This window comes from Schistocerca gregaria, chromosome 3 (assembly GCF_023897955.1).
Source record: "Schistocerca gregaria isolate iqSchGreg1 chromosome 3, iqSchGreg1.2, whole genome shotgun sequence".
In the NCBI taxonomy this organism is placed as follows: Eukaryota; Metazoa; Arthropoda; class Insecta; order Orthoptera; family Acrididae; genus Schistocerca; species Schistocerca gregaria.
Genome location: NC_064922.1, coordinates 345,908,815 through 345,932,390, shown reverse-complemented (window position 1 = coordinate 345,932,390; position 23,576 = coordinate 345,908,815). Strand labels below are relative to the sequence as shown.

At 41.3% G+C, this 23,576-nt stretch overlaps 1 protein-coding gene across 1 annotated transcript; it reads right to left on the bottom strand.

Moving 5' to 3' along the window:
• Positions 1-244: 244 nt before the first annotated feature.
• On the bottom strand, positions 245-18,853 carry LOC126355251 (general odorant-binding protein 19d-like). The gene is made up of 7 exons (XM_050005534.1): positions 18,775-18,853; positions 12,393-12,468; positions 7,957-8,009; positions 6,522-6,557; positions 6,227-6,341; positions 3,741-3,811; positions 245-430 (listed from the first exon to the last, which is right to left on the bottom strand). The coding sequence occupies exons 1-7, from the start codon at positions 18,826-18,828 to the stop codon at positions 395-397; spliced, it is 441 nt and encodes a 146-aa protein (XP_049861491.1). The 5' UTR covers positions 18,829-18,853; the 3' UTR covers positions 245-394.
• Positions 18,854-23,576: the final 4,723 nt, after the last annotated feature.

The window sequence follows — 23,576 nt, the reverse complement described above, 5'->3', positions numbered from 1 at the left end:
CACACGTAACACTTCACTGCCAAGACTTACGTCAGTGGTGCAGGTCACTTGACCAGTTCTACAACATGTACAGCGCTCTACAGCAACCAGTGTGATATTTTTCTGGTGAGCTTATGCTCGTAAATACATGCTTTCATACAACTAAGTTGGTTACCTTGAATCAGTACTATTACGACAGAGAAGTGGAGCCTGAAGATGAGTACGTTTGAAAGGTAGGTATTAAATGAACGAAAACTGCATGGCATCCCATATCTACAGTTATTTTTTATTTAGTGAGCACAGAGCAGTACAGATATCAACACTTCTTCTTGTCTGGGTGCCGTCGATGTCATTCGGTGTGGACGCAGATGGTTGCCGGGTCGTCGACTTCAGCATCGTCAGCGTCGTGCCGCGTTTATTCTGACGGGGCGTGTGGGAGGGCAATGTCAAACTGCAAACAAAACGGACAAACGTCACGTACAACGCAGGTCTGCAATGAAAGGCAATCAGCTCTTAGTATGTACAAGAGGTAAAGGGCTAGCTCAAGCACCTCATCTCTGTCTTCCATAAAAACATGCGGCCAAAATTCTTTTCAGTATTGACAAAGAGTGGGTGTTAAGTAATAATGTGAACATTTTAGTTGCTATAATTGGGTTGTACACCTCTTGGCTATGAATTGAGAGGCATGTGATTTTTGACAATTTTTCAGCTATTGATCCGACTTTGAATAACTTTGCTATCAGCCATAAGAGTTCGAGAGACGGACGGAACTTGTTGACGAAGAAGTAAATCAGATCTAACTGTATGGCACAGCTTTCACTGTGTTGGATTTTACTTATATAAATATCAATCGATTTCCACTTGGAGTCAACATGAAAATATCGGAAAGGAAACTTGTGCCGTGGCTGTTCTAGTAGCCTCTTCAGCTGTTAGCCGGACTGTTCATTAAAAATACAAGCGTCAGCGTAAAGGTGAAATTCAGAGGTGGGTGGTGTGGTACCACCGGTATAAAGTATAAATAATGTAATTCCTTGTAGATGCGTATATTATTGCATGATGTTCACATTCCAGGTATTTCAAGCACCTGTGAACATTATTGTGCAACCAGTATCCATGTCGCAGGGGATATTATGGTTTTACCTTATTTTTTAATAAATAATTTATAAACAAATTTTGTTAGCCTGTGAACAATTTTGAAGCTGTTTTTAAACATTTTCTTTCATGATCTAATAACATTCTTACAGTATATTTGCTATTTCTTGCATAAGATTATCATCCAGTATATATAATACAATTTATTATACAAGATCCCTGCACTGTAACTTCGGGAGTATTTGCGCATCTTCAGATGTGCTTGATAAGTTTGATGGATATTACAGTAAAGTAATTGTTATACGTGACGTATTACGTCATTCCGTGACATGTTACTAACGAAGGTATTATGGTTGTGGATTCAGTACCGACTATTCAGTTATATTCTATATTCCTTTTGATCCTACTAAATAATTATTACTTGTTAAATAAGCGTTTGCGATTTTGATCGCTATTAAACAGCCTTGAGTCTGGAAGCTTCTATCGCCGGGAAATATGTTGTCACGGTCCACAAATTGATATTGAGTCTTGTTCAGCGTGCCCGTGTTTTGCATAATTTCTTCCTGTTCCGTGTTTGCAGTGAAGTCAACAAATCATAACTGCCATAGGTTCCTCGTTTGTTCGCCTTTATTCTGTTAAAGACAATACCATCAGAGTGAAAAATACTCAACGTGACTTCACGTAAAGCTTTTGAAAAGCTCAGTATTCAATAATTACGAAGTGTATTGGAACATATTTATGATGCGAAAAGAATGCTTTGCGGTTGGAATGTTTTAACTGTTGGTTATATGTCTATGAACTGGCCTACGTATATTCTCAAACGTTATCGTTCTGAAAGCTTGCGCTCCGATGATTTAGGCCGATTACGAAAGACATTCTGTGAAGATATATTGAACAAATCAAATTATCACGTACTACGTTAGCATTGAAATACGAATCTCTAACTGTTTGAGTACTTGTATTCCCACTGCTTCAAAGAAAAACTGAAAATAAATTCTGTATTTCCATTGCAGTGAAGAGATGATGAAAATTATCGAATCTCTCGCACTGTAAAGAACTCTACATTATAATCAGTGGTGGTATTGTGAAGATATAAAATTCATTGTTCCACATATTTTGTTCGTGCTAGTCAAAGTTGAGCAAGAGCGAATGCGGGTGAAAAATTCATGAAAATTTGTTTATTAGTCGCCCACAACACATGGCAATGACTGTTGCAGCTTCAAAAGTTATCTTGAAACATTTCTGAGAAACGGAATACTTCTAATTTGTTATCTAAGCAAGCAAATGATTGTAGATCGCTTACAATGAGGAACCGAGGAGCTGCGGTGTGTGTCAGCTAAAGTTAAATTCAGCTTGAACATCCAGGAAGAAAATTTACCACACGGTTGCATAATACCACTACCGAACAGTACACTGCTGAAGAAGGCTAAGAAATAAGCAGAAATATTCGATATGGTGAGTAACTCTGATAGAGTATTAGTTGAACTATAATACTTCAAAACTGATTTTTAGACTACTTTTAAATATATTTATCTTTCATAAACAACGTGAGACACTACAGCTTACAATTTACACAAGCATGTACGTATATAAGATAGAGCTCTGGAGATTGCCTATTTCTGGGAAGCTGCATAGCGACGTTGAGGCAGCTTGTAATAAGAGATACAAACGGAATCAGTAGCGTTGTTCACCTCATAATTCATTTAAGGTTGTGTAAATCTGTTTTCACCTAAGCGTAAGAGATGTCTAACTAAATCACTTACAGTCTTTTGTCACAGGTATATAAATTACGGAGATACGGGTGTCGCCGTTGTTCATTTCAATCGCATTTCATTCTTCGAAATTTTCATAATAGCTTTTGAAAAAATTACATTATTTAGCACTTAGTATTTACTTGATTTGACGATCTCTGTATCTCAGTTTCTAATTTTATTCGTACGAATCCATTCAATTTGTGACATTCGCTCTTCTTTCATGGCTCTGCAGAAACAAGAGGGGAACTGTTACCGTTGTTAACTGGTGAACTGGAGAACCACCCTTTCGTTGCTGTGTCTCTTGCCTATGATTTAATGCATCAGAATTTTACTGTAGTATAAGGAAAGTTCATACCCGTATATTCGTACGAATTATAGCTACGACAAGAGATTATAGTCGGTTTGTGATGACTTTATTGCAATTAATTTCACTGAAAAAAGAATTATGACATCTTAAATGGCCTCGTTAATATTTGAAGTGAAAAGATCAGCCGAATGACTACTCGTCTACATGAAAGAAATCCCCTCATTCAGCTGGAGTGTAGTTTTGAGAATACTATGGTGCCCAGTATGTCAATAGAGGCACTTAATTGATCTGATATTTGTCGCTTAGTGAAATCTTTCACTTTTACCTGTTATAAGTGACGCATAAATATTTGTTTGGGTAGCAGTTTAGGCTTCATGCATTTTTAAGGGGTGTTTGAAAATGACTTTTGGGTGGAAACCGGACATGGTTGTGAATACACATCCTGTGAGTGTGACTGTCAGAAAAATGATTCTGGTACACATTATATGTTCTGTTAATATCCTCAGGGAACATTCTTTTATACAGGTGGCAAGAAATTGCATCGAAATGAAACTATAAACAGTAAAGTAAATACGCTAAGTGTTCGATATTACCCAACTGGTTCTTACCTCTGGTGCAAATTGCTTGATGCATTCCATGAGCTTCGGGCCGATTCCGCAGGAGTCCGTCTCGCCATCGACTGCAACAATATTCAGAACACTCAGTGAATTGTTGCGTCAGAATCCTGTGATGTCACTGTACGACACTATCGATAATGACCTATACTTGCACATGACATTACATGTGCCTATGAGAGAAAGTACAGAGACAATACTAGCAACATTGTCAGATATATGTGGAACAATCAATAGGTGCCCGAATACAAAACATGGAAAGAGCCACGATAAAAAGTTTGTATAATAGTGGCTTTTCGTACTTTAAGGAGCCGAGTCAAATGTCATGTTAACAACAAGGGAATAGAAGTGACGCAGCAGAAATGAAATTTATCAGAGCAATATAAGGATATAGTAGATTAGACAAAATTATGAATTTCAACGTTAGGGATGAACTGAACATCAACAAATTAAAAAATAAAACGCATGGAAAACAGAACAAAACGGAGTGAATGCATTAACAGGACGAGCAGCCAAAGACAGATTACAACATGCAGCTGCTCTTCATGAGAAAGGTGAAAAGACAGTCTTAGACAATTGTCATCCAGTTCCGTTACTGAAATATTTTTTCAAAATATTCGACAAAGTAATGTACTCAAAGTAGTCACACACTTGAGTGGAAGCAATTTAATTAGCTTATCAGCGTTTGGATTCCAGGAGGGTTGCTCGACTGAGAATACTATTTGTTCATTTACTCATCAAATAGTATAAGCCTTAAATAATAAAGTATCGCCATTTGCCATGTTTTAATTACCTTTCCAACGTGTTTGATGGTGTGGATCATATTAATCTCTTAGAAAAACTTAAATGTAATGGAACTGATGGAATTATGCACAGTTGGTTTGAATCATACTTAAAAACAGAATGGAAAACGTTGAACTGAATAATTCAGATAACGTCAGAAAGGTAGAAAATTTTTGGGCCTGGAGTAGTCGGAAAGGGATTCCACAGGGTTTAATTTTGGGGCCCCTCCTATTCTTTAGGTATGTGAAGGACCTACCACATACCATTCAGCAGGCAGAATCGGTACTTTTTGGAGGTGATGCTACTGTTATAATAAAACCTATTCGACAGAAGCAAGAGGATAGGTGGTAAATGATATTTTCCAAAGAACTGTAAAAATTTTCTCAGAGAATGGACTGCCTCTAAATTTTCAAAATCACACTGTATTCAGTATTGTGCACGAAGTTCGGCCATATGCTTAGTGGCATGTGTGTTGGGGCGCAAACGTCCACTGACAGGATAAACAATTCCAGACGAAACAAATATCTTTCGAGGATACTTTGGCAGGTCCCAAATCGTGTAACAACCCTGCTTGATAGAAATGTGCTTTTCTTTCAGGCAGCGTTAAAGACAGGTCGTGCAGTGTACGCAAGAAGAAACGTATGCGGCCTGTTAGTTGAACAGTCTCCAACATAGTCCATTCGGAAAAGTGTACCTGAACTTCGTCAACAATGCGTCACCATATCAGAAAAGATTTATTACAGGATTTAGTTCGATATTTGTTAGTGAAGTGTCTGACAACGACATGGAGCTGCGAGTTGCAGCGTGCAGTGTATTATTTGTACAATTTGCAAGTACCAAGTCTCACCCAACAGCGTTATTTTCTGACGAATATACTTCAGAAAAGTAGAAAGGACAACAGAATTCTAAATAGAGTTTAGTATGAAGATAAAACGCAGCTCAGTTTACCTAACGTATTTGCTGTCTTTAAACTAAATGTATCGTGAACATGTTAGCATGTGTATCTCAGCTGTACCATGACACGTCAGTATCTAGTTCATCGTCGTACCTACGTGTCTGCATATCCAACGACTGACAGAGTATTTCTAAGCCTTTGCATCAGATGTTTAGGGGGTGATATAGCACGCTGTGAGGAACAGCTTTTGTTAGAGCCAGTATGTTCGCTGATGCTTTGTCGCCGATGCTGCCTTTTGTTATTTGTTATGCCCCTGAAAAGCATCAGGGCGTAGGCGTTCTGCAGCGTGTATATGCAATGCGTGTTGCCTACAGGCCAGTCATCCACTCTGTGTGAAAAGCGTAGCCCGACTTCCTGATTCGCTTCTAAAATATCTCCCTCTGCTTAAAAACATTTAAGGTTTTCTTGTTCAGAATCACTCTGTCAGCTTACTGGCGTAGAAAGTATGCAGATGGTGCACAACTCGTTAGTAGTCCATACAGATTCCGTGAAATCTCATCGTGCCCGGGTCGGTTCGTACTGAAAGACACCTAGAGTCGCTGGGAAGCGTGTGGAGGCATTTTATCTTCAACATAAGTTTTCAGCGTGATGTGATCTATCACCCATCGACGTTTGATGCAAAGACAGTAAAACAACCTAAGAAGTATCTACAGACTTAGTATTTTGCCAAAAAGACCGGTGGTAAAAGCAGCACGGTAACGTTACACTCTGCTGAGTGGTCTCCTACGTACTGCTGTCTTACCTTCTTGGCTGCATTTGTCAATGAGCTGCATGTGCTTCTCCAGCTCGTCTTTGTCGGACATCTTGGCCGCGGCGTGTTTCTTCGCCTCCTCCTTGTCGAACTTGCCATCCTTAACCTACAAAAGAAATCACAAATCAGTTACGCTTTTTTTGTATGACCTTCTAGGCACCTATTATAAGCTTCTTTCATAAAGAATTCGGGAAATTAATGTGAACGTGATTGAAATTCCTACAAGATAGTTTTCTATTCTTAAGAATAATGTAGTGGTACAGACCAGTGGATTGGCAGTACTTACCACTCCAACTTCCTGCAGAACGCATCCCATGAAGCACTGCAAAGATAGAAAAAATGGAAAAATTATTTTTTGTTGTGTTTCAAACCTCTTTAGGTTGCAATTAATCAAGACCGTGTGCTTAATACTGTCATGCAAAACAACCTAAGAACACAAGGGAGATTTCTGGCACTGTACTTTTATTGGTTGCAATATACTAGGCCTTTCTTTCTGTCACTGTTGACGATCTATGCACAATCGCTCATGAGCTCGTATTCTAGTGCAGTTTGCAAACAGTAATTTCATGTGAGGCTACATACTTGATGTCTACGTTGGAATCACTCTGTTCTTCTTATCTCGCGTTATAAAATTCTTTTCATTAAGCAGGGCTTGCACGAGATGTTGCCCTATGCTGTTTCTGACTAACTTAGTTCTCACATCTGAAGATATAATGGCAACTATACTTGTAATGCTGGAAACTCGAACTGGTATAGCAACATATTCTTGGTAGCATCACGGTTTTACCCTTCCATTTCATTTACGTATGCTACCTGGGCAAACAACTGCCTGCATGTTTCTGTTAGTGCACAAATCGCAATAGCTTTGGCAGTGTGAGAACATTATCGCCTTGGAATATTCAGTCGAAGTGTGGTCTCAGGTTTTCAGAGTAGCACAGGAGGACGATGGCTTTGTACAAACTGAGTTTTCCCGTGGAACGTTTTAGCATCACGACGCAGGGCTCATGCCTAACGTACAATAGTTCTTTGAACTTTCCCATTCCGAGTTACTTTTAGGTGGCACGGATGAATGGATCACGAATGTTTCTAGTAACATGTTTATTTCTTTTTGAGGAAATGCGTAGCCCCAGAGTTCTCCCACACACGTTCTGTCTCACATTTGCGTTCCCGTGATAAAAGTCACAAATTTATTCCATTTTGTACCGAATATGATTCTCATGACAAGTTATTTGGCCGAAGCCACAAATCACAGTTATTGTCATCCCAGTGTCTCCCACAAAGGAGGCTGTTCATCTTCAGTTTTTATTACACTCTCCCCCCTCGTATTTAGGACGAAATACCCGTCACTTTTGATAGGTCTGATTTTCCTGTACCGACCGAAGTGCAGTGTTAATTAGGACAATTAACTCGCGTTTTGGATGACGGTGGCTCCAGTACCGGTCTTTCGGTCTTTGGTTTTCCGCACTTTCCTAAATCTCTTACGATAAATGCCGAAATGACTCCCTCGGAAAGATACATAGACAGCTGTGTGACCCACTCCCTGATGACCGCATCACTGACTGGACGTAAATTGTAAACCTCACTGTAAGTTATGCCGAACTTCGCGATAGTTTTTGCAATCAGATATTATTTTGAACAAATAAAGATATGTGAATCGGTAGGAACAAGGGCGACCGATTTCTTTAATGTACTGCTGCAAGGTTTATCTGAAAGGATCTTACCTTGCCGTGTTCGCTCTCTGGAACCTTCATCATCATGATTCCTTTCAGCTCATCTGAAAAAGAAGTACATAATTTATAAGTTTACGATTTTCGATTCACTAACAATAAGAGCAAACTATTTCACGGAAATATCATTTGTTCCTAAGTACTTGGTTTTAAGGAGTTCTAACGCAAAAAATGTAAACCAAGACATACGTCCGCACTTTCATGGACTGATAAATTGCTGCGTCCTTCAGATATTATCAACAAGACTTTTCCAGCAATTTGTTTAGCAAATTACTTTTACCAGGAAGGCAACGTAAAACACACCAGAGTCCCAAAGATAAGCGTAATGACGAAAAGAGGACATACTGCCTTATCAGAAAGTCGGAAGGGTTACTGAATACGCCACAGCTTAATCACAGATATCTGGGATGCGACAGTGCCCGAAATATAATTCTAGAAAACTTCAGACAGCTGAGATTCACATTTATAAGAAAATAACACAACTGGAAATGTCCTCCAGATCAAAAAATCTGTTAGTAAGGGATATGGTTACCCCTAACAGCCACACATGCTGCACAGCGGCGTGGCATGCCATCCTTGAGATGGGTCAAGAGCTGCCTTGGTGGTCGATCCCATTCCTAAGCAAGAGGAGTGCGGATGTCTGAAAATGACATTGGTGGAAGCTGACGGGAAGCGTTTTGCCCCCCTCATATATCTCAGGAATGATCTCTAGGAATCAGATCCGGGGACGCCACTGGCCAGTCCTTGTGATGGATATATCCATCTTCGAGAAATCCATCTACCATATCAGCTTAATGAGGACGGGCGTTACTGCCCATAAAGAGGAAGTCTGGAGCAACTTCACCTCTGGAAAGGCGAACATGCGGTAGCAGCACCTCATCTCTGTACCTCATCTCTGTACCCTGCTCGTTTACAGAATCCCTTCGACCACCAACGAAGATGTGTGGCTCAGTACGGCCATTCAGCATGATGCTTCCCAGCAGCATGACGCAATCATCACCAAACGGATCTCTTTCCACGTTATTTCTGGGTTTATATTGGCTACCAGCAGGTCCTCTCCAAAGTAATATGCGAAAAGAGAAGCAGGATCCATCTGGGAACAGCACATTCCTCCACTCATTCATGGTCCATTTTGAATGCGCCAGACTTCACGATACAAGTGCCCGTCTCTGTGTTGCAGTGAGCAGAATGCGCATGATCGGATGACTGGCAAACAGCCCTATTGTTCTGAGCCTGAGATAGGCAGTTAGTCAGGAAACAGAAACTCCTGAGGCAGCTGCAGGCTCTACATCCAGCCGTGTTGCCAGTGTGGTCCTGTTGGTCGACCGTGCACAGGTCTGGGACGACCTTTACCTGTGTTTCGAAACCGTCCCCAAAACCTCAAAATGATACTTTGTGGCATATACAAGCTTACTGTGACTTCTCTCTGTGTCTGGTCTAGCTTCAGGCGGCCGAGTATTCTACCCTGCAAAACAGGGTCCAAATGGCGTCTATGTGGCATTATTTGTGAACTTCACCACGCTCTGCTCTCTATGAACGGACAAACAATATTGTGGCATGAGTGGTCTCATGGACTGTTAGTGTTTACCTTTCTTTTTACGCTGCTATTGACAGGACAGAGTATTCATTTCCTATATAGAGCAAACAAGTAAGGTTCATACGTAAATATGTACGATGATGCTGGGTAACTGCTCACCTTTTCTCTTTTTCCTATTTTCCTGTTTTCATTATTATGCTTCACTTTTGACACTACAGTGTACATTAGACCCGACAACAGTATCAATCACCAAATTTTATAATGGGAGGCTTGCACAAAGCAGATTACCACGTGTAATACTAATTCCATATGTTTTCTCTTTGATCATCACGTTTAATTGTATCTGATAAAAACTCCGAGCGAATTAGAGCAATAGATAGCGAAATGCTATGTTTTTAGGCGAGTCGTGCAAATGGCCGTTCGTATGGGGAATCATTAATCAGAAAACAGCGGCTGCAGTCGAAACATGTCCTTCAGTACGTAGTTTTCGTGACAAATCGTTCTTCGTGTCTCGGCTATGTCGAAAATGTGTTTACGATATTCGTTCTCTCGAACCCTGCCGTCGAGTCTACCAGACCATTACGCTTCGTCGTTTTGGAAAAAAAAATTATCTAGTTAGGGGTGAAGAAGTAAGTGCTTTACTATTTCAGGGCTTTGTTATTAGACTTCCACGTTTCTAATGTAAAATTAGGCATCACCGGGATCTGAAAACGAGTGATGGTTAATAGTGTGGGGTTGGATTTAAGATATTAGAACTCTCATTCGCACTTGCTTTCCTAATTTTGGATGGGGCAATGTTGGTGACCGCATCATATAATTGAACGATATGAATTAAAGCAAAAGAAAGAAGTGAAGAACGGATGTGGACATACAAGTACAAAATCTACATCTAAACTCTCCTAGTCACTTTAAGTGCTTAGCAGAGTTCGGCAGCATGTCGTGTTTTGTAGATTGAAGTCATATTCAGTTAATAATCATCTAACATATTCTTACAGTAGCAGAGTGATGTTGACTATAAAAATTTTGCAAGCGGGACGCTAGCCATGAGACTACTTTGGTTGTCTCAGACGCTCGCTCGTGGAAGACGACAACTAGGTGAAATCACATACCAGGGGGATGTTCGTACATACTTCGAGCTTTCATGAGGAGAAGTCTGCAAAATCTCCAGCCTTCCGTGGAGGATCTCTTAAGTTTATTCATCTTGCAAAAATATCAGGACATCATAATTTTTATATGAATTAGTTAATCCAGTTTTACTTTGACAATATAAGCCATCGACTTTCATTTGGTTTGAAAACATAAATAATCGTACCAATATTGGCAGAACACGCTGCTGAAACGGAAGTATTATTCTTCATACTACTTTCATGTTCATTTCCGAAAAATAATGAGGCAGTAATAACTTTTTAGTTGACAGACGTATCAACAAGTATGAATGTATATCACTAAGAAACACTATGCAAGTTACACTGGCGGTGCCAATTTCTCATGCACTGGAAGCTTGGGAGAACGCTATGACTACTCCGTCCACACAAGAAAAAATGCCAGATGTATTCTACGCTTCCCCTTTTCAGCAGTTCAGGCTACGTTCAAACAAAGATAAGACAGAATATCGTCAGTGTACTACATGAAAAATCCATGGTTTTCTGCGTTAAGAAAAGTAAGGGAATATTATCATATTGGACACATGTGCTTTCGAAGCATGCGAAATTTGTCACCAGCCCGTACTCTGCAGCCTGGTATTTCTAAATCAGTCATGCATTTATTATATGTAATTTATTATCATTAGATAAGGAAAAAATCTATTTTGCCATGTAATTTAAGAGAAAGATGTCTAGGGAACATAGGTGATGAGGAAACGCGCTTAAGAAGTAATTTTTTCATAGCGACGAAACATTTCATATCAACGGATGCTTACATCAACGCAACCGTAACAACTGGTTTCGAAGCAAACGTAGCTGATAAATTACACAATCCGCCAATAGTGAAAATACATGGGTCCTGTAGTGCCAACTATCGTGAAAGCAGCCTTCATGAATATGTTGCAGCAGTTTGCTTTATTAATTCTGAAAACAGACGGCTAGGGTGAAATAAAATGTTCTTTGGCTTCCATCCGCATTAATGGTTCAAACTCTACGAGCCTTCAGTCTCATACCATCAGACGATTTTACCCATGGGCTCGCAGTCGGGCATATTCGGTTGGGAATTTCCAGTTCTGGGTGGAGCCCAGATTCCCATTTGAGGCTATTTGATAGGAAAAGGTTATCTCGGAACCGGAATCCACTCTCTTTCTTTCCTTCGTTGCATGAACATCCGTAACAAACACACACTTCAGAAGTTCCCTGTACATCATCCACGCCTTATATACAAAAACCTGACACGTCATTCCCAGGTGGTAGGAAGACGTGAACGAGGAACCCGTCTTATGTAAGACATTGCCGAGAAAGTAACGTTTGTGATTGTGCGACTAAACTAGTGTTCAAAAGGGATGATAATTCAAACCACTGACCAGCCTTCCTCGTTTAGGTTCCCCATGAAATCCCAAAATAACTTTATTTTAACTTTGGGGTGCTTTGTTTAATATGGCGCAGCCAGCTACTACCTTGAATTACTGATACACTGATGACTTGGTAGTCGAAGCTCTGTCTTCCTTGCTTTCTTACGAGGAAGGAGGAGAGGAGAAGGGGAAAATATGATGTTCCATGTAATTTCCTAGGTTCATTACTGAGTGTGGAATTGTTGAACACACAGCCGAAGAAGTAAACAGGAATGTCACGCAATAATGAAACCTCTCGGGCCAAACACCTAGAACTAAGCACTTGATTTATATCCCTTCTCTAGTATGGCTTCCTCTGCGCAGAGCAAAATATAAGCACTTCAGCATGTGGCTTACCTTCAGTGGGCTCATGTTCTGCCTTGCATTTGTTAATGATCTCCATGAATTCTGGTGTCATCTCCATTGCCGATACCTGGGAACAGATCGAAGAATTCAGTCAGAATACGTTAAATAAAAATCTTTTAAGTCTTAAGAAACAGGCTCATAAGGAAATGGTGGCCCCCAATAAGCTACAAAAATAGTTCTGTCTTCGTCTCACCAGTATCATAAATAAAATCAGATATTCTAGAAAAGGGCTCCTTAGAAGCCGTACCTAAAAGTGAAATAGTCGATGGTCACACACAATATTGCTGTGGCGTACTACACAAAAATGAGAGAAACACTCACGTTAGACGTAAATGTGGAACAATCATTACTGGCCAAGTGTCAGTACTTTCAAGATAATTCTTCTCAAGCATTCAAGTCTGTAGTAAAATATGGAGTATGAGAGAAATTCTACAACGCAGATTATAAAATATCGGAAGTGAAATAGAGATCATGGGTAACTGAAGTAGTGTAGCAAAAGCGGCGGAACGATCATTTCATTCTGCGGTCATGGGGCCATTGCTGCGGAACTCCGTCGCAGATTAAAATTGCGTGCCGGATCGCGACTTCAACCTTGAGCTTGTTATTAACTTCCAATGCTTTCAGCGACTGAGTTGCTATCCATGCATTTCTTTCCAGGTCTCTGAAAAAAATTTCAATGTCATCGGCAAACCTTAAAGATTTTATTCCTTCTCTCCTAATTATAATTAGTGTATCAAATTTCTCTTTTGTCTCCCATTCTGCTTCATTGCTGTAGAGACTGAATGATATGGGGAACAGGCTTAGAACCCTGACTTACAGGTTGTGGACAACCTATCACTGCCTGTATTTTATCCCCAAAAATTTTAAACATTCATAAAAGGTATTCCAGTTAATGACGAATAAAATCCATTTCTTATCCTACAAATGCAGTGAATAAAGGTTTCTGTCTTTGCTTTCAGTCTACATCTAAGACAACTGGAAGAATCAGTATTGTCTCTCGTTTTCCTACATGTCAGCGAAACCCAGCTCTCATTCTACCTCTTTGCCATTCTTCTGTACGTTAGTATTTTGCGATCATGACTCCATACCGATGGTTCAATATTATCCACACCTGTCAATGCCTACCTTTTCCGCAACGTTTATTATTGTTGTTGTTAAGAAACATTTATAAGCTCCATAAGCTCCTTACTGCTAAGTTAACAATATTTTGTGAAATTTGTCTGTTTTTACGATGTTCTTCCAAATTAGGAATTCCAAAAATTTTCAGTCGTTTTCCACATCGTCTAAAAATTTCATTCGCGGCGAACCATATCTGTTTCTTATTTGGCTCTATCTTCTAGTGATTCTTCTACCGTTTTGACCTGCAAACTTAATGCAGCTCTGTTTTGTGATATCATTACATGACCATTCCACCTAATCCTTTAGCCTTCATTTCTGCTTTAATATTGGGTTCTTTAAAGAGAGTTTTTGGACTCGCAAATCTCCACTGTCAGTGTTCTTCATTACTAAAAGCACTTCGCGGCCTTTTTCCTTCTCGAGAATCCAACGTCTTACCAGTTTTTGCCAAAGTTTCGGATGTATTTGTTAGAAATGTAGCACAAAATATTTGTCAATGTATATTGTGGCGTTCCTACTAGTGAAGTACTTTCGTAGTAGGTACTACGTTTTTAGTCTATTATCGCCGAATCTACACTAGATGATTTGTGGCATCTATAATTTTACGACTGGGGTCACGAAACTGGGTGTTGCTGTAGCACACTACCCAAGTACAGTTTAACTCGAAGCTGAATCATAAAATTGAACCTGCAGTTCGACGAGATAGTAGTCAATAATTGTTGGTGATGCTGCAGCAGTTTTCTAGCGAAATGTGACTACACTTGGCAACCTCGAATGAGGTATTTATACGGCTGTTTTGAAATTAGGAACGTCCTGTTTTGGGAATAAGAGTTCTGGTAACAATAAACACAACCAGTAATTTTTATTACTGTAACAGAATCAACCTTCGTGCATGTGAGGAAATATTATGATAATAGCATTCCTTAATTTATGGTCTTTGCAGAGCTCAGATTCATATCGTTTCATATACTGGGTACCAACCAAATGGTCAAATTTTATGACAAAATGAGATAACACTGCAGTTAGTTAAGTTTTGAGAACCAAAGAGCTCGAAAAATCCGTATAACTATACAGACACGAGAACTGCGTAACAATGAACTGACGCCCAGCTGATAATTTTATATACCTCTTCCCTTCCTCTTTTGGTATCGAATATGAAATTCTGTTAGCATTTTCTCATAACATTGTAATAGGAAAAGCTTGGCAGCATCTGTAGTCGGTAATTAAGCTCAAAACTGTTTATGATAAACTAAAAAATTTCATCAAATTTATTTTTTTCTTGATTTCATGTAGAAACAATCATCCGTTATAAACTATTAGGTATCCTTTACTTATGGAGGGTCTTTTTCATCGAATAAATACCTTTTTTCTTCTCTCCATTCAACAAACAAACAGTCATAGATAAACTATGGGTGTCCTTAACTAATGCAAGCTCAAAAATTTCTGGAAGCATGCCATTTTACTCGTATTATCCTGCTTCTCTTTTCCGATTCTTCCTGATTGTTACTGTGTAGCTGGGTAAGTACAATAAAAGTTTCACAAAGTGATAAGGTGATGGTCGTTTGTCTAAACACTGAACACTGCCGATAACAGACACCAACAGTGTGTCTCATAATTTTTAAAGGACAGTTACAGTTTTGGCACCTAGATTTCTGAAGAGTAAATATTGGGAGTAAATATTGGGACTAAATTACCCGCCAGGGTAGCTGAGAGCCGGCCGCGGTGGTCTCGCGATTCTAGGCGCGCAGTCCGGAACCGTGCGGCTGCTACGGTCGCAGGTTCGAATCCTGCCTCGGGCATGGATGTGTGTGATGTCCTTAGGTTAGTTAGGTTTAAGTAGTTATAAGTTCTAGGGGACTGATGACACCACAGCAGTTGAGTCCCATAGTGCTCAGAGCCTTTTTTTTTTTTTTTTTTATAAGCTGGGAGCGCTGACGTGTTGCTTCCTGGATTCGGGTAGGCTCGCTGGGCCCGGATCGAATTCGCCCGGCGGATTAACGATGAGGGCCAGGGTGCCAGCCAGCCTGGATGTGGCTTTTAGGCGCTTTTCCACATCCCGCTTGGTGAATACCGAACTGGTCCCCACGTTCCGCCTCAGTTACACGACTCGCAGACATCTGAAGACATTCTTACTCTTCCAAGGCTTACACTAGATGCAGAAAATTGGGGTATACTACTTCCGTCCTGGGGGGGGGGGGGGAGTATGCGGTGGCGACATGAATGGCATCGTGCCACCCCTTACATTGATATGCCACATTCGATTAACCATGGCCGACCCTGCATAACCGTGGGACAAGGCTCAGGAAAGAGAGAGAAATATTGGGAGTAAATTCGTCACACACAGTTTTGTAAGGAGGACCTCAATGGGTACTTGAAAATTCAGAAGGATCTAATATTATCTTACTAGCTTTTTACTATTATCAAAATGTACACGACCGTCCAAGACCCGAGACTGACTTTATTCTTGGCGTATAAAAGATGTCAACTGCGATACCTATGGTGGCAGCTTGAACTTGCAACTGTAAACAACAGATGAGCATTCGGTCAGTCAGTTGTCAACGGGCAGTGTTAGGTAGTGGGAGTGCGGCTGTTGTGTATCAACGTTGTTGTAACAAATCACAATGGAGCAACACCCTAAATAAGGTGTTTAAGATTTTCTCCAGAATGTCTTGCAGCAGAGAAAAGTGTGTGAAAAGTTTGCCCCGCAAACCTTGACTCCAAAACAAAAATAATGACTTGTGGACGTCTGCCGCGACTTAACTGGAATGCAAAGTCATCACATGAGGCGAGACTTGGTGTTATCATTATGAACCTACAAGGGAATGACAAATTGCAGAAGTTCACATGAAAGTCAACGCTTTGACGACATAACCGACTTTCAAGCCACTGTAACGCGCGAGGTGAACAACATTCCAAAGACAGATTTTTCTTGTTGTAACAACATCCCAAAGTAGAACCTATGTTACAGTTTCACATTGTTGTATGAACGTTATGCGCGTTGTACCCAAAAACTTTTCTCTGCTTTCTATTAAGCCAGTCCGAAACTTTTTGAAATGACTGGTATACTGTAAATACTCAAGCTTCTTTCGCGACGAGCAACACAGTAACATTTCGGCGTTCATAATGGAATATGGATGAGCATTTCGAATCCAGCCCATTAGCAGGGGCCATTGACATTACTTTTGTGTTTTGTTTGTAACTGCACTGCCACCTCATCACAAAAGCTATATTTTTTAAAGATGAGAAAACCGAAAAGTTACCAACAGGACTGGACAGGTGTGAGTAGCACTCGTGCACTGAGGGCTCCGTAATTATATATATATATATATATATATATATATATATATATATATATATATATATATATATATATATAGACAGTTCATCCATTCTGCGATTGGAGGAATTAAAAATGGAGGGTATTGATGACTTTTGCCTGTTATCCACATCTGTACTGGCAAGACATCGTTCGCAGGGAGTCCAGGACTTCCGAGAATGTTGTAATTTCACGTTTCAAGTCGGATAATAAATGACAAAAGATATATCTTTTTCTTGTGGTATAATTACAAATTCTTTTGGATTTTACCCTTTACTTGTACTGTGAAATGCTTCACCTTGCCAAATATGATGATTGTATCTCAACGGGAAGTACACCACCGGTTTTGATGGCTGAGCTTGCGAGTATCGAAATATGTGAGGTGAATGACCGTATCTTTTGATTGCATTGTCTTGGAAGCTCAATGCACCACTGACATAAATTTCAACTTGCCACGTTGTTTAGAAAGCGGTAGCTTGACACACCGACGGAAAGAAAGATAACAAATGACAAAAACTTTTTTGTCTTATATTATCGTTACAAATCAACAGCTTGTTCCTTTTTTTTAGTGTGAAACCTTCGTTCTTGGCAAATTTCATGATTCTAAGTCAATGGGAAGTACAGTGTATGTTTTCATGAGTTTGCGAGTATTAAAATATGTGATATAAAGTACGTATCACATGACTGCACTGACTGAAAATATAGCTTTTTTACTTCACCTTAATATGTGATATAAATATTAACTTTATACGTATACCCGTTCCTGATAAAAAGGGGTTTGAATAGTCATTCAGACAGATAGATAGGCTAACGGACAGACAGCAGAGTGATTTTGTGTTTCGTCTTTAGCGATTGAGGTATGGAACCCTGCAGATAAAAAAAAAAGGGAACGAAACCTTCATCGGAAAGGGCAAGAATACCTAATCCGTGAAGTGAAGAAGAAGAAAGCTTCATTTGGTTGCAGATCCTAACTTATATAGAGCTAAATAACACAGTTTCTGAATTCTGGGGCGCCAAACATGTCGGGTATACTAAAGATAAGGAAATCAAAGGCTTAAGTAAAACGTCTCTGACTTATTGCCTTGCCTGGCACTAGGCAGGGACAACGTGTTAACTCTTTACTGTACTAGTAGCAGCGTACGAGTGAATGCATATTATTGAGTGACTGTACACTTTAAGGTGAAACGGCTTTGATGCAGTGGTAACACCGGTTCCCGTCAGAACACAGAAGGGGGTTTGAACAGTCGGTCAGTCAGACAAACAGACTGACGGACAGACAGCAGAGTGATTTTATAAGTGTTTCGTCTTTATCAATTGAGGTACGGGGGGAAAAAAAGGAAAGAAACCTTCATCGGAAAGGACAAGAATACCTAACCTGTGAAGAAGAAGAGATCTTCATTTGGGCTTGGCTGTCACTTGGATGGGTGACCTCCGAGTCTGCCAAGCGCCGCTGACAAGCACGGTGCGCTCATCCCTTGAGGCCAATTGAGCAGCTATTTGACTGGAAAATACCAACTCCGTTCACAAAAACAAGCAGCGCCTGGGAGAGGGGTGTGCTGACCACCTGCCCTCCATATCGGCATGCAGTGACGCCTGTCAACTGAGGATGACACGGCGGTCGGTCGTTACCGTTGGGCCTTTCGAGGTCTGTTCGGACGGAGTTTACTTATTTAAGTGCCGGCCGCGGTGGCCGTGCGGTTCTGGCGCTGCAGTCCGGAACCGCGGGGCTGCTACGGTCGCAGGTTCGAATCCTGCCTCGGGCATGGATGTGTGTGATGTCCTTAGGTTAGTTAGGTTTAAGTAGTTCTAAGTTCTAGGGGACTTATGACCTAAGATGTTGAGTCCCATAGTGCTCAGAGCCATTTGAACCATTTTTGAACTTATTTAAGTACTACATGAAGTAAGGATGTCGTCAGGACTTGCAGGCAGCAAGGTACTCACGACGGCGACGAACACGAGGAGCGCGGCTCCAGTGGCGGCTGCCGAGGTCCTCATGGCGCTGTGGCGGGTTGGCGAGTCTGCAGCACCGACGGATGGGGCCGCTCTTATAGCGGCGCGGCGGGGGCGGCGCTGGCGTGACGTAACGCAGCCTTGTCCCGCGAGCTGTCGCCGTGGGAACCGGTGGGGTGTCGCCCGTGAGCTCATCCGCAAGGTACCATCCCACACCTCGTCCGGGATGCTTCCGGCGTTACTGATGCACAGGGTTTCCCCAACTGGGTCAAGGACACCTCTGCAGACTCGTCCTAGTAATAGACATACGTACGGTGCCGTTCAGTTTCAATCTGATCTTGTCACGATGATAGCTCCTAGTTAAAGGCTCCAAACCACTCGCTCATTAGTGTGAGGTTCGTCAGTCATATGCTGCAAGACTATCTGGGTTATTCCCTCGGTGTGTTTTACAGTTACGTCGATCCGGTGCGGACTGGACCTGAGAACTATAACGAAATTAAAATGTTCCGTATTATCTGCATAATAGACTGTGCTGCACTGTAACGGGGGCAATTTTAATAGGCAGTGTAATATTGCCGACGAAGCCTCGAAATTAGGATGTGTTGGGGCAGCAGACTAAGTTCATTCATCACGGATCCAGAAGTCATGAAATTGTGCCAGCAACAGCTGCAACTTCAAATGCAGTACAAGGCAGGACAGGAAGAACTTCAAATAGAAAAGCCGGCAGAACAAGAATAACTAGAAAAGCAAATTCTCGACATAAACAGCAGTAACAGCTTACGATATAGCAGGTCATCAGTCTAGAAGAGCATCCACCACCACCATTCGCCCAATTTCATCCAGAAAACGAATAACCGGACTCATAGTAGACACTTCTACAGCTACACTTTCAGGCGAGTAGCATAACCAACGTTGCTGAATCCTTAAATACTATATCTTCTACAAAACTTATGTCCCCCGAAAAACCTAGATGTTTAGATTTGCTAAAATCTATAGTTAGCCCTCTAAGTAAGCTGCAACCACATGATCCAGCAGCTAGGCTCGGAAGTTTCATTGCGGCAAGAAGTCGCATCATTGATACGCCGGAAGGGCAGCTGATATCAAATGACTAATAATAATACTGTAGTATGGTCCACCGGCTTGTTGCAAGTCTTTCAGCTGGACGCCACTTCGGCGACCTCTGTTTACCGAAGCCAACGCTGCTCGTAGGCGGTCACCCTTTGAAACTTCAACCGAACACGTGGTTGTGGGAGGGCCTTTCGCGACCTCAAAGGATTGACCCGTCATGAGTAAGTCCTTTGTCACAACTACTATTCCTAAAGTCTAATGAATGTGTATGCATTATAGTAATCTGTACACTTAGAACTGTGTGTTGTCACTTTGTGATGTATTCACTGCATTCCATTTTTGCGCCTGAGTGATACAGCAAGCGGTTTTCATAGATATACTGAAAACAAAATAGTCACGATTGCATAGTTATTTTTATTTAAAAATAACGTGTTTTACCGTGGTTAGACATCATCAGATTATGTAAAACTATCACATGAAGTTCAAAGGACTGACAAAAATCAGTCAAATGAAGTTCCTTTTAATTATTCTGACGACCATATTTTCATCCTGAAGGTTTTATGTGGATGTGGTTGACATAGAGCTTTGGTAGTCGGCGGTATAATCTTCATTTGACATTTTCACACAATCTTATGATTCTTAACCACGGTGAAAAGTGTAATTTTTAAATAAATAATTACTTTGCAATCGTGACTGTCTTATTTTCAACATAACATTGTGACGTCGTGAACTTCTGTCACGCGAACACAGGCTACATTTTGGGCCATCAGTCTTGTGAATGGTCTGATGCAACCGACCATAATTTTCTCTCCTGTCCCAAACTCTTCCACTCGGACTTGCACTCACACCCAATATTTGTTGGACATATTCAAATCTCTTTTTACCCTGCACTTTCTTCCCTCTGTGGCTCGTATTTGGTAATTAGTTCAGATAACTGACGGAAAGAAAGAAGAAAAGCGCTCTACATTTTATTTCATTTTCATTATTATTATTATTAATATTATTAGTGTTACCGTTAGCATCATTCAGCGCATCAACTGAATCCCTCACACCTCTCCGAACGTTCTCTCTCACGCTCTTCCCCCCCCCCCCCCCCCATCCCCGCCCTTCTCTCTCCCTTTCTTTTCGTTCCTTTTCGTCTCCTGTGCCACTTGTTCAACTCAGACAGCACTTATACCCATCAACTCAGATAACACATATATACAAAGTCCACAACTACTTGTAGGATATATAACTACAAGTGGTGGACAAAAATGTGGTAATACAATAAACACAGCACGCCACTATGCGTAATACGGTGTAGGAAAACAGTTTTCACTCAAAGCAGCTTTCGGTCTCGAGATGCATAAATACAAGCCCTGCTTCGTTTCCAAGGGAATGTTATACCATTCGTCCAGCAAAGCGTCGGCAAGCTCAGTGAACCATGATGGAGGTGGATAGCGAACGCGCACACTTCTCTACAAAATAGACTACAAAGACTCAATAATATTGGGATCTGTTTACTATGGTGTCAAGGGGAGATGTAACAGTTCACCTTCGTGCTCAGACAACCCGTCCTGGATGATGTGAACTGTGTCAACAGCGACCCTGTCGTCTTGGAACACAGCACCGTCATTGGGGAACAAAGGTAGTAAAATGGGATGGAAATGGTCAGGGTACCGTTGATGATCGTTGAATACAACATATGCCTTCCTAAGTCATCACCGAACACCATTTATATTTCACTCTCGGGACGTAAACGCCGTCAGAATCTTGTGTAACGAGACTACTGCGACAAAATTACTTCCTTCCTTTGCTCCATAGTCCAGGTTTTTCCTGTTACATGCATTTGGTCCACTGGTGTGTGGCGTAAGAATTCAAGCCTGCCTTCCAATACCCGGCTCATGAAGCACCCTGTTACGGCGTAAAATCAAGCGCCGGCGCGGCAGTCGGGAACGACAGAGAAGAGATGACTGTGAGAAGAGGTCAGTCTGTAGCACGCTGACCGACCGCTAACGCGACAGCAACGGCCCTTATGTGGGTCACACCCCGGTTCAATAGGTGCTTCAAGACTAACAACTTGGATAGAAGCGTCAACGCTCGTTATTTCGGTTGTACACTGTATGTAACAGACTTAGGATTGTCTGTACTGAAGAATCTTGATTATTTCGTATGTCGCCCTTTGGTTGCGACACACCTCTGTAATCGCAAAGTTAAGTTATCTCTCTTTCTACTTTGTAATAAAACTCATTAATACGATTTGTTTGAATTGTTTGTCTAGCGAACCGAGTACGTAGGATTCCTAGACTCCTCATATTCGATGAGGAGCATAGAAACATAAAAATGGGAGACGAGCTGTAAGAAGAACCCAGCGCCTAGGTACCACTGTTTTCTTTTGTCATGGGATTTTTTGTTTTGCTGACGCCTTAATTCTACCTTGTCTTTTCTTGGCGTGGGTGTTTACGTGTTTTAATAGACTCTGTTATAGTGTTTTTGCTAATCAGTGTTTTCAGGATGGCGTTGCGGAAATTTTCTTTGCTTGTGTGCTTATTGCTTGCAGTGTCTGTTTATTGCTTTTGCCTCTCCCACAACGAGCAGCCCATCTCTCCCACCCCCTGCTCGGGCGCCACAGCTGCAAGCGATAGATGCAACACAGCTACTACAGATGTTTCGCAGGCCTATGTGGCCGAGCGGTTCAAGACGCTTCAGTTTCAGGTTCAAATCCTGCCTGTTTGGTTAGGTTTCAGTAGTTCTAAATTCTAGGGGACTGATGACCTCAGATGTTAAGTCCCATAGTGCTCAGAGCCATTTGAACATATGTTTCAGTTTCAGACGCAGCAGATACCCATGCTGCTACACGGGACAGCAGCCTCTGGTGAATCAAACCACGAACGCTGCACGCCCAACCGAATAACAAACAGTACCTGCAGATATAAGTGCTAAACCGCCTTTTTGTCAGTTTAATGAACAAGAGGAATGGCTTGAGTGGTTGCAACAGTATAAAGCCCACGTGACTGCTCACAACGTATCAGGTACTCTAAAACTATATTACTTTTTCTCAACCATAGGAAGTGCAGTGTTTCGCCTCACTCAGAAAATGTTCCCAACGCCAATCCGAGTGAACTTTCCTATGATCAGATTATAGATTCGCCAACTATGACCAACAAGTGAATGTGGTGGTAGATAGGTAGCATTCTTTTGTTGCCAGAAAAGGTCAGAACAAACTTATCGCGAGTGAGTAAGAGATTTGCAGGGTATGACAAGGAAATGCAAATTCAGATGTGCTTGTGGTGCTTTATATTCACATGTCACGTTGTGTGACGCGATCGTGTATCATGTGACTGATGTCAGAGTTAGAGAACACATTCTGAAACAGTCGAGTCCACCATAACAGCACATAGTGCAAATTCTAGCAAATTCCAGTGCCATAGCGGCTGATAAATTTGATCAGCCGGCAATTTGTTTGGCTGTGTCGTCCCTTTCTCGCAACCGTTGCATTAGGCAGCAACAGCCCGCATGTACCACGCCGCGTAAGCAGTTTCCTAAACAGGCGAACAGAATTAAGTCATGCTCTCGGTACTATTCACGGCACAAACGCCAACACTGCCCGTCAAGACAAGCGCAGTGTTACGTTTGTGGTTCAAATGGCTCTGGGCACTATGGGACTTAACTTCTGAGGTCATCAGTCCCCTAAACTTAGAACTACTTAAACGTAACTAACCGAAGGATATCACACACATCCATGC

Excerpts from the sequence above, each read along its gene's own strand:
- LOC126355251 (XM_050005534.1), bottom strand. The coding sequence starts at position 18,828 with ATGAGGACCTCGGCAGCCGCCACTGGAGCCGCGCTCCTCGTGTTCGTC. Across the intron at positions 12,469-18,774 it reads TCCTCGTGTTCGTCGCCGTC|GTATCGGCAATGGAGATGAC; the intron begins GTGAGTACCTTG and ends ATCTGTTCCCAG. Across the intron at positions 431-3,740 it reads TCAAGCAATTTGCACCAGAG|TTTGACATTGCCCTCCCACA; the intron begins GTAAGAACCAGT and ends TTTTGTTTGCAG.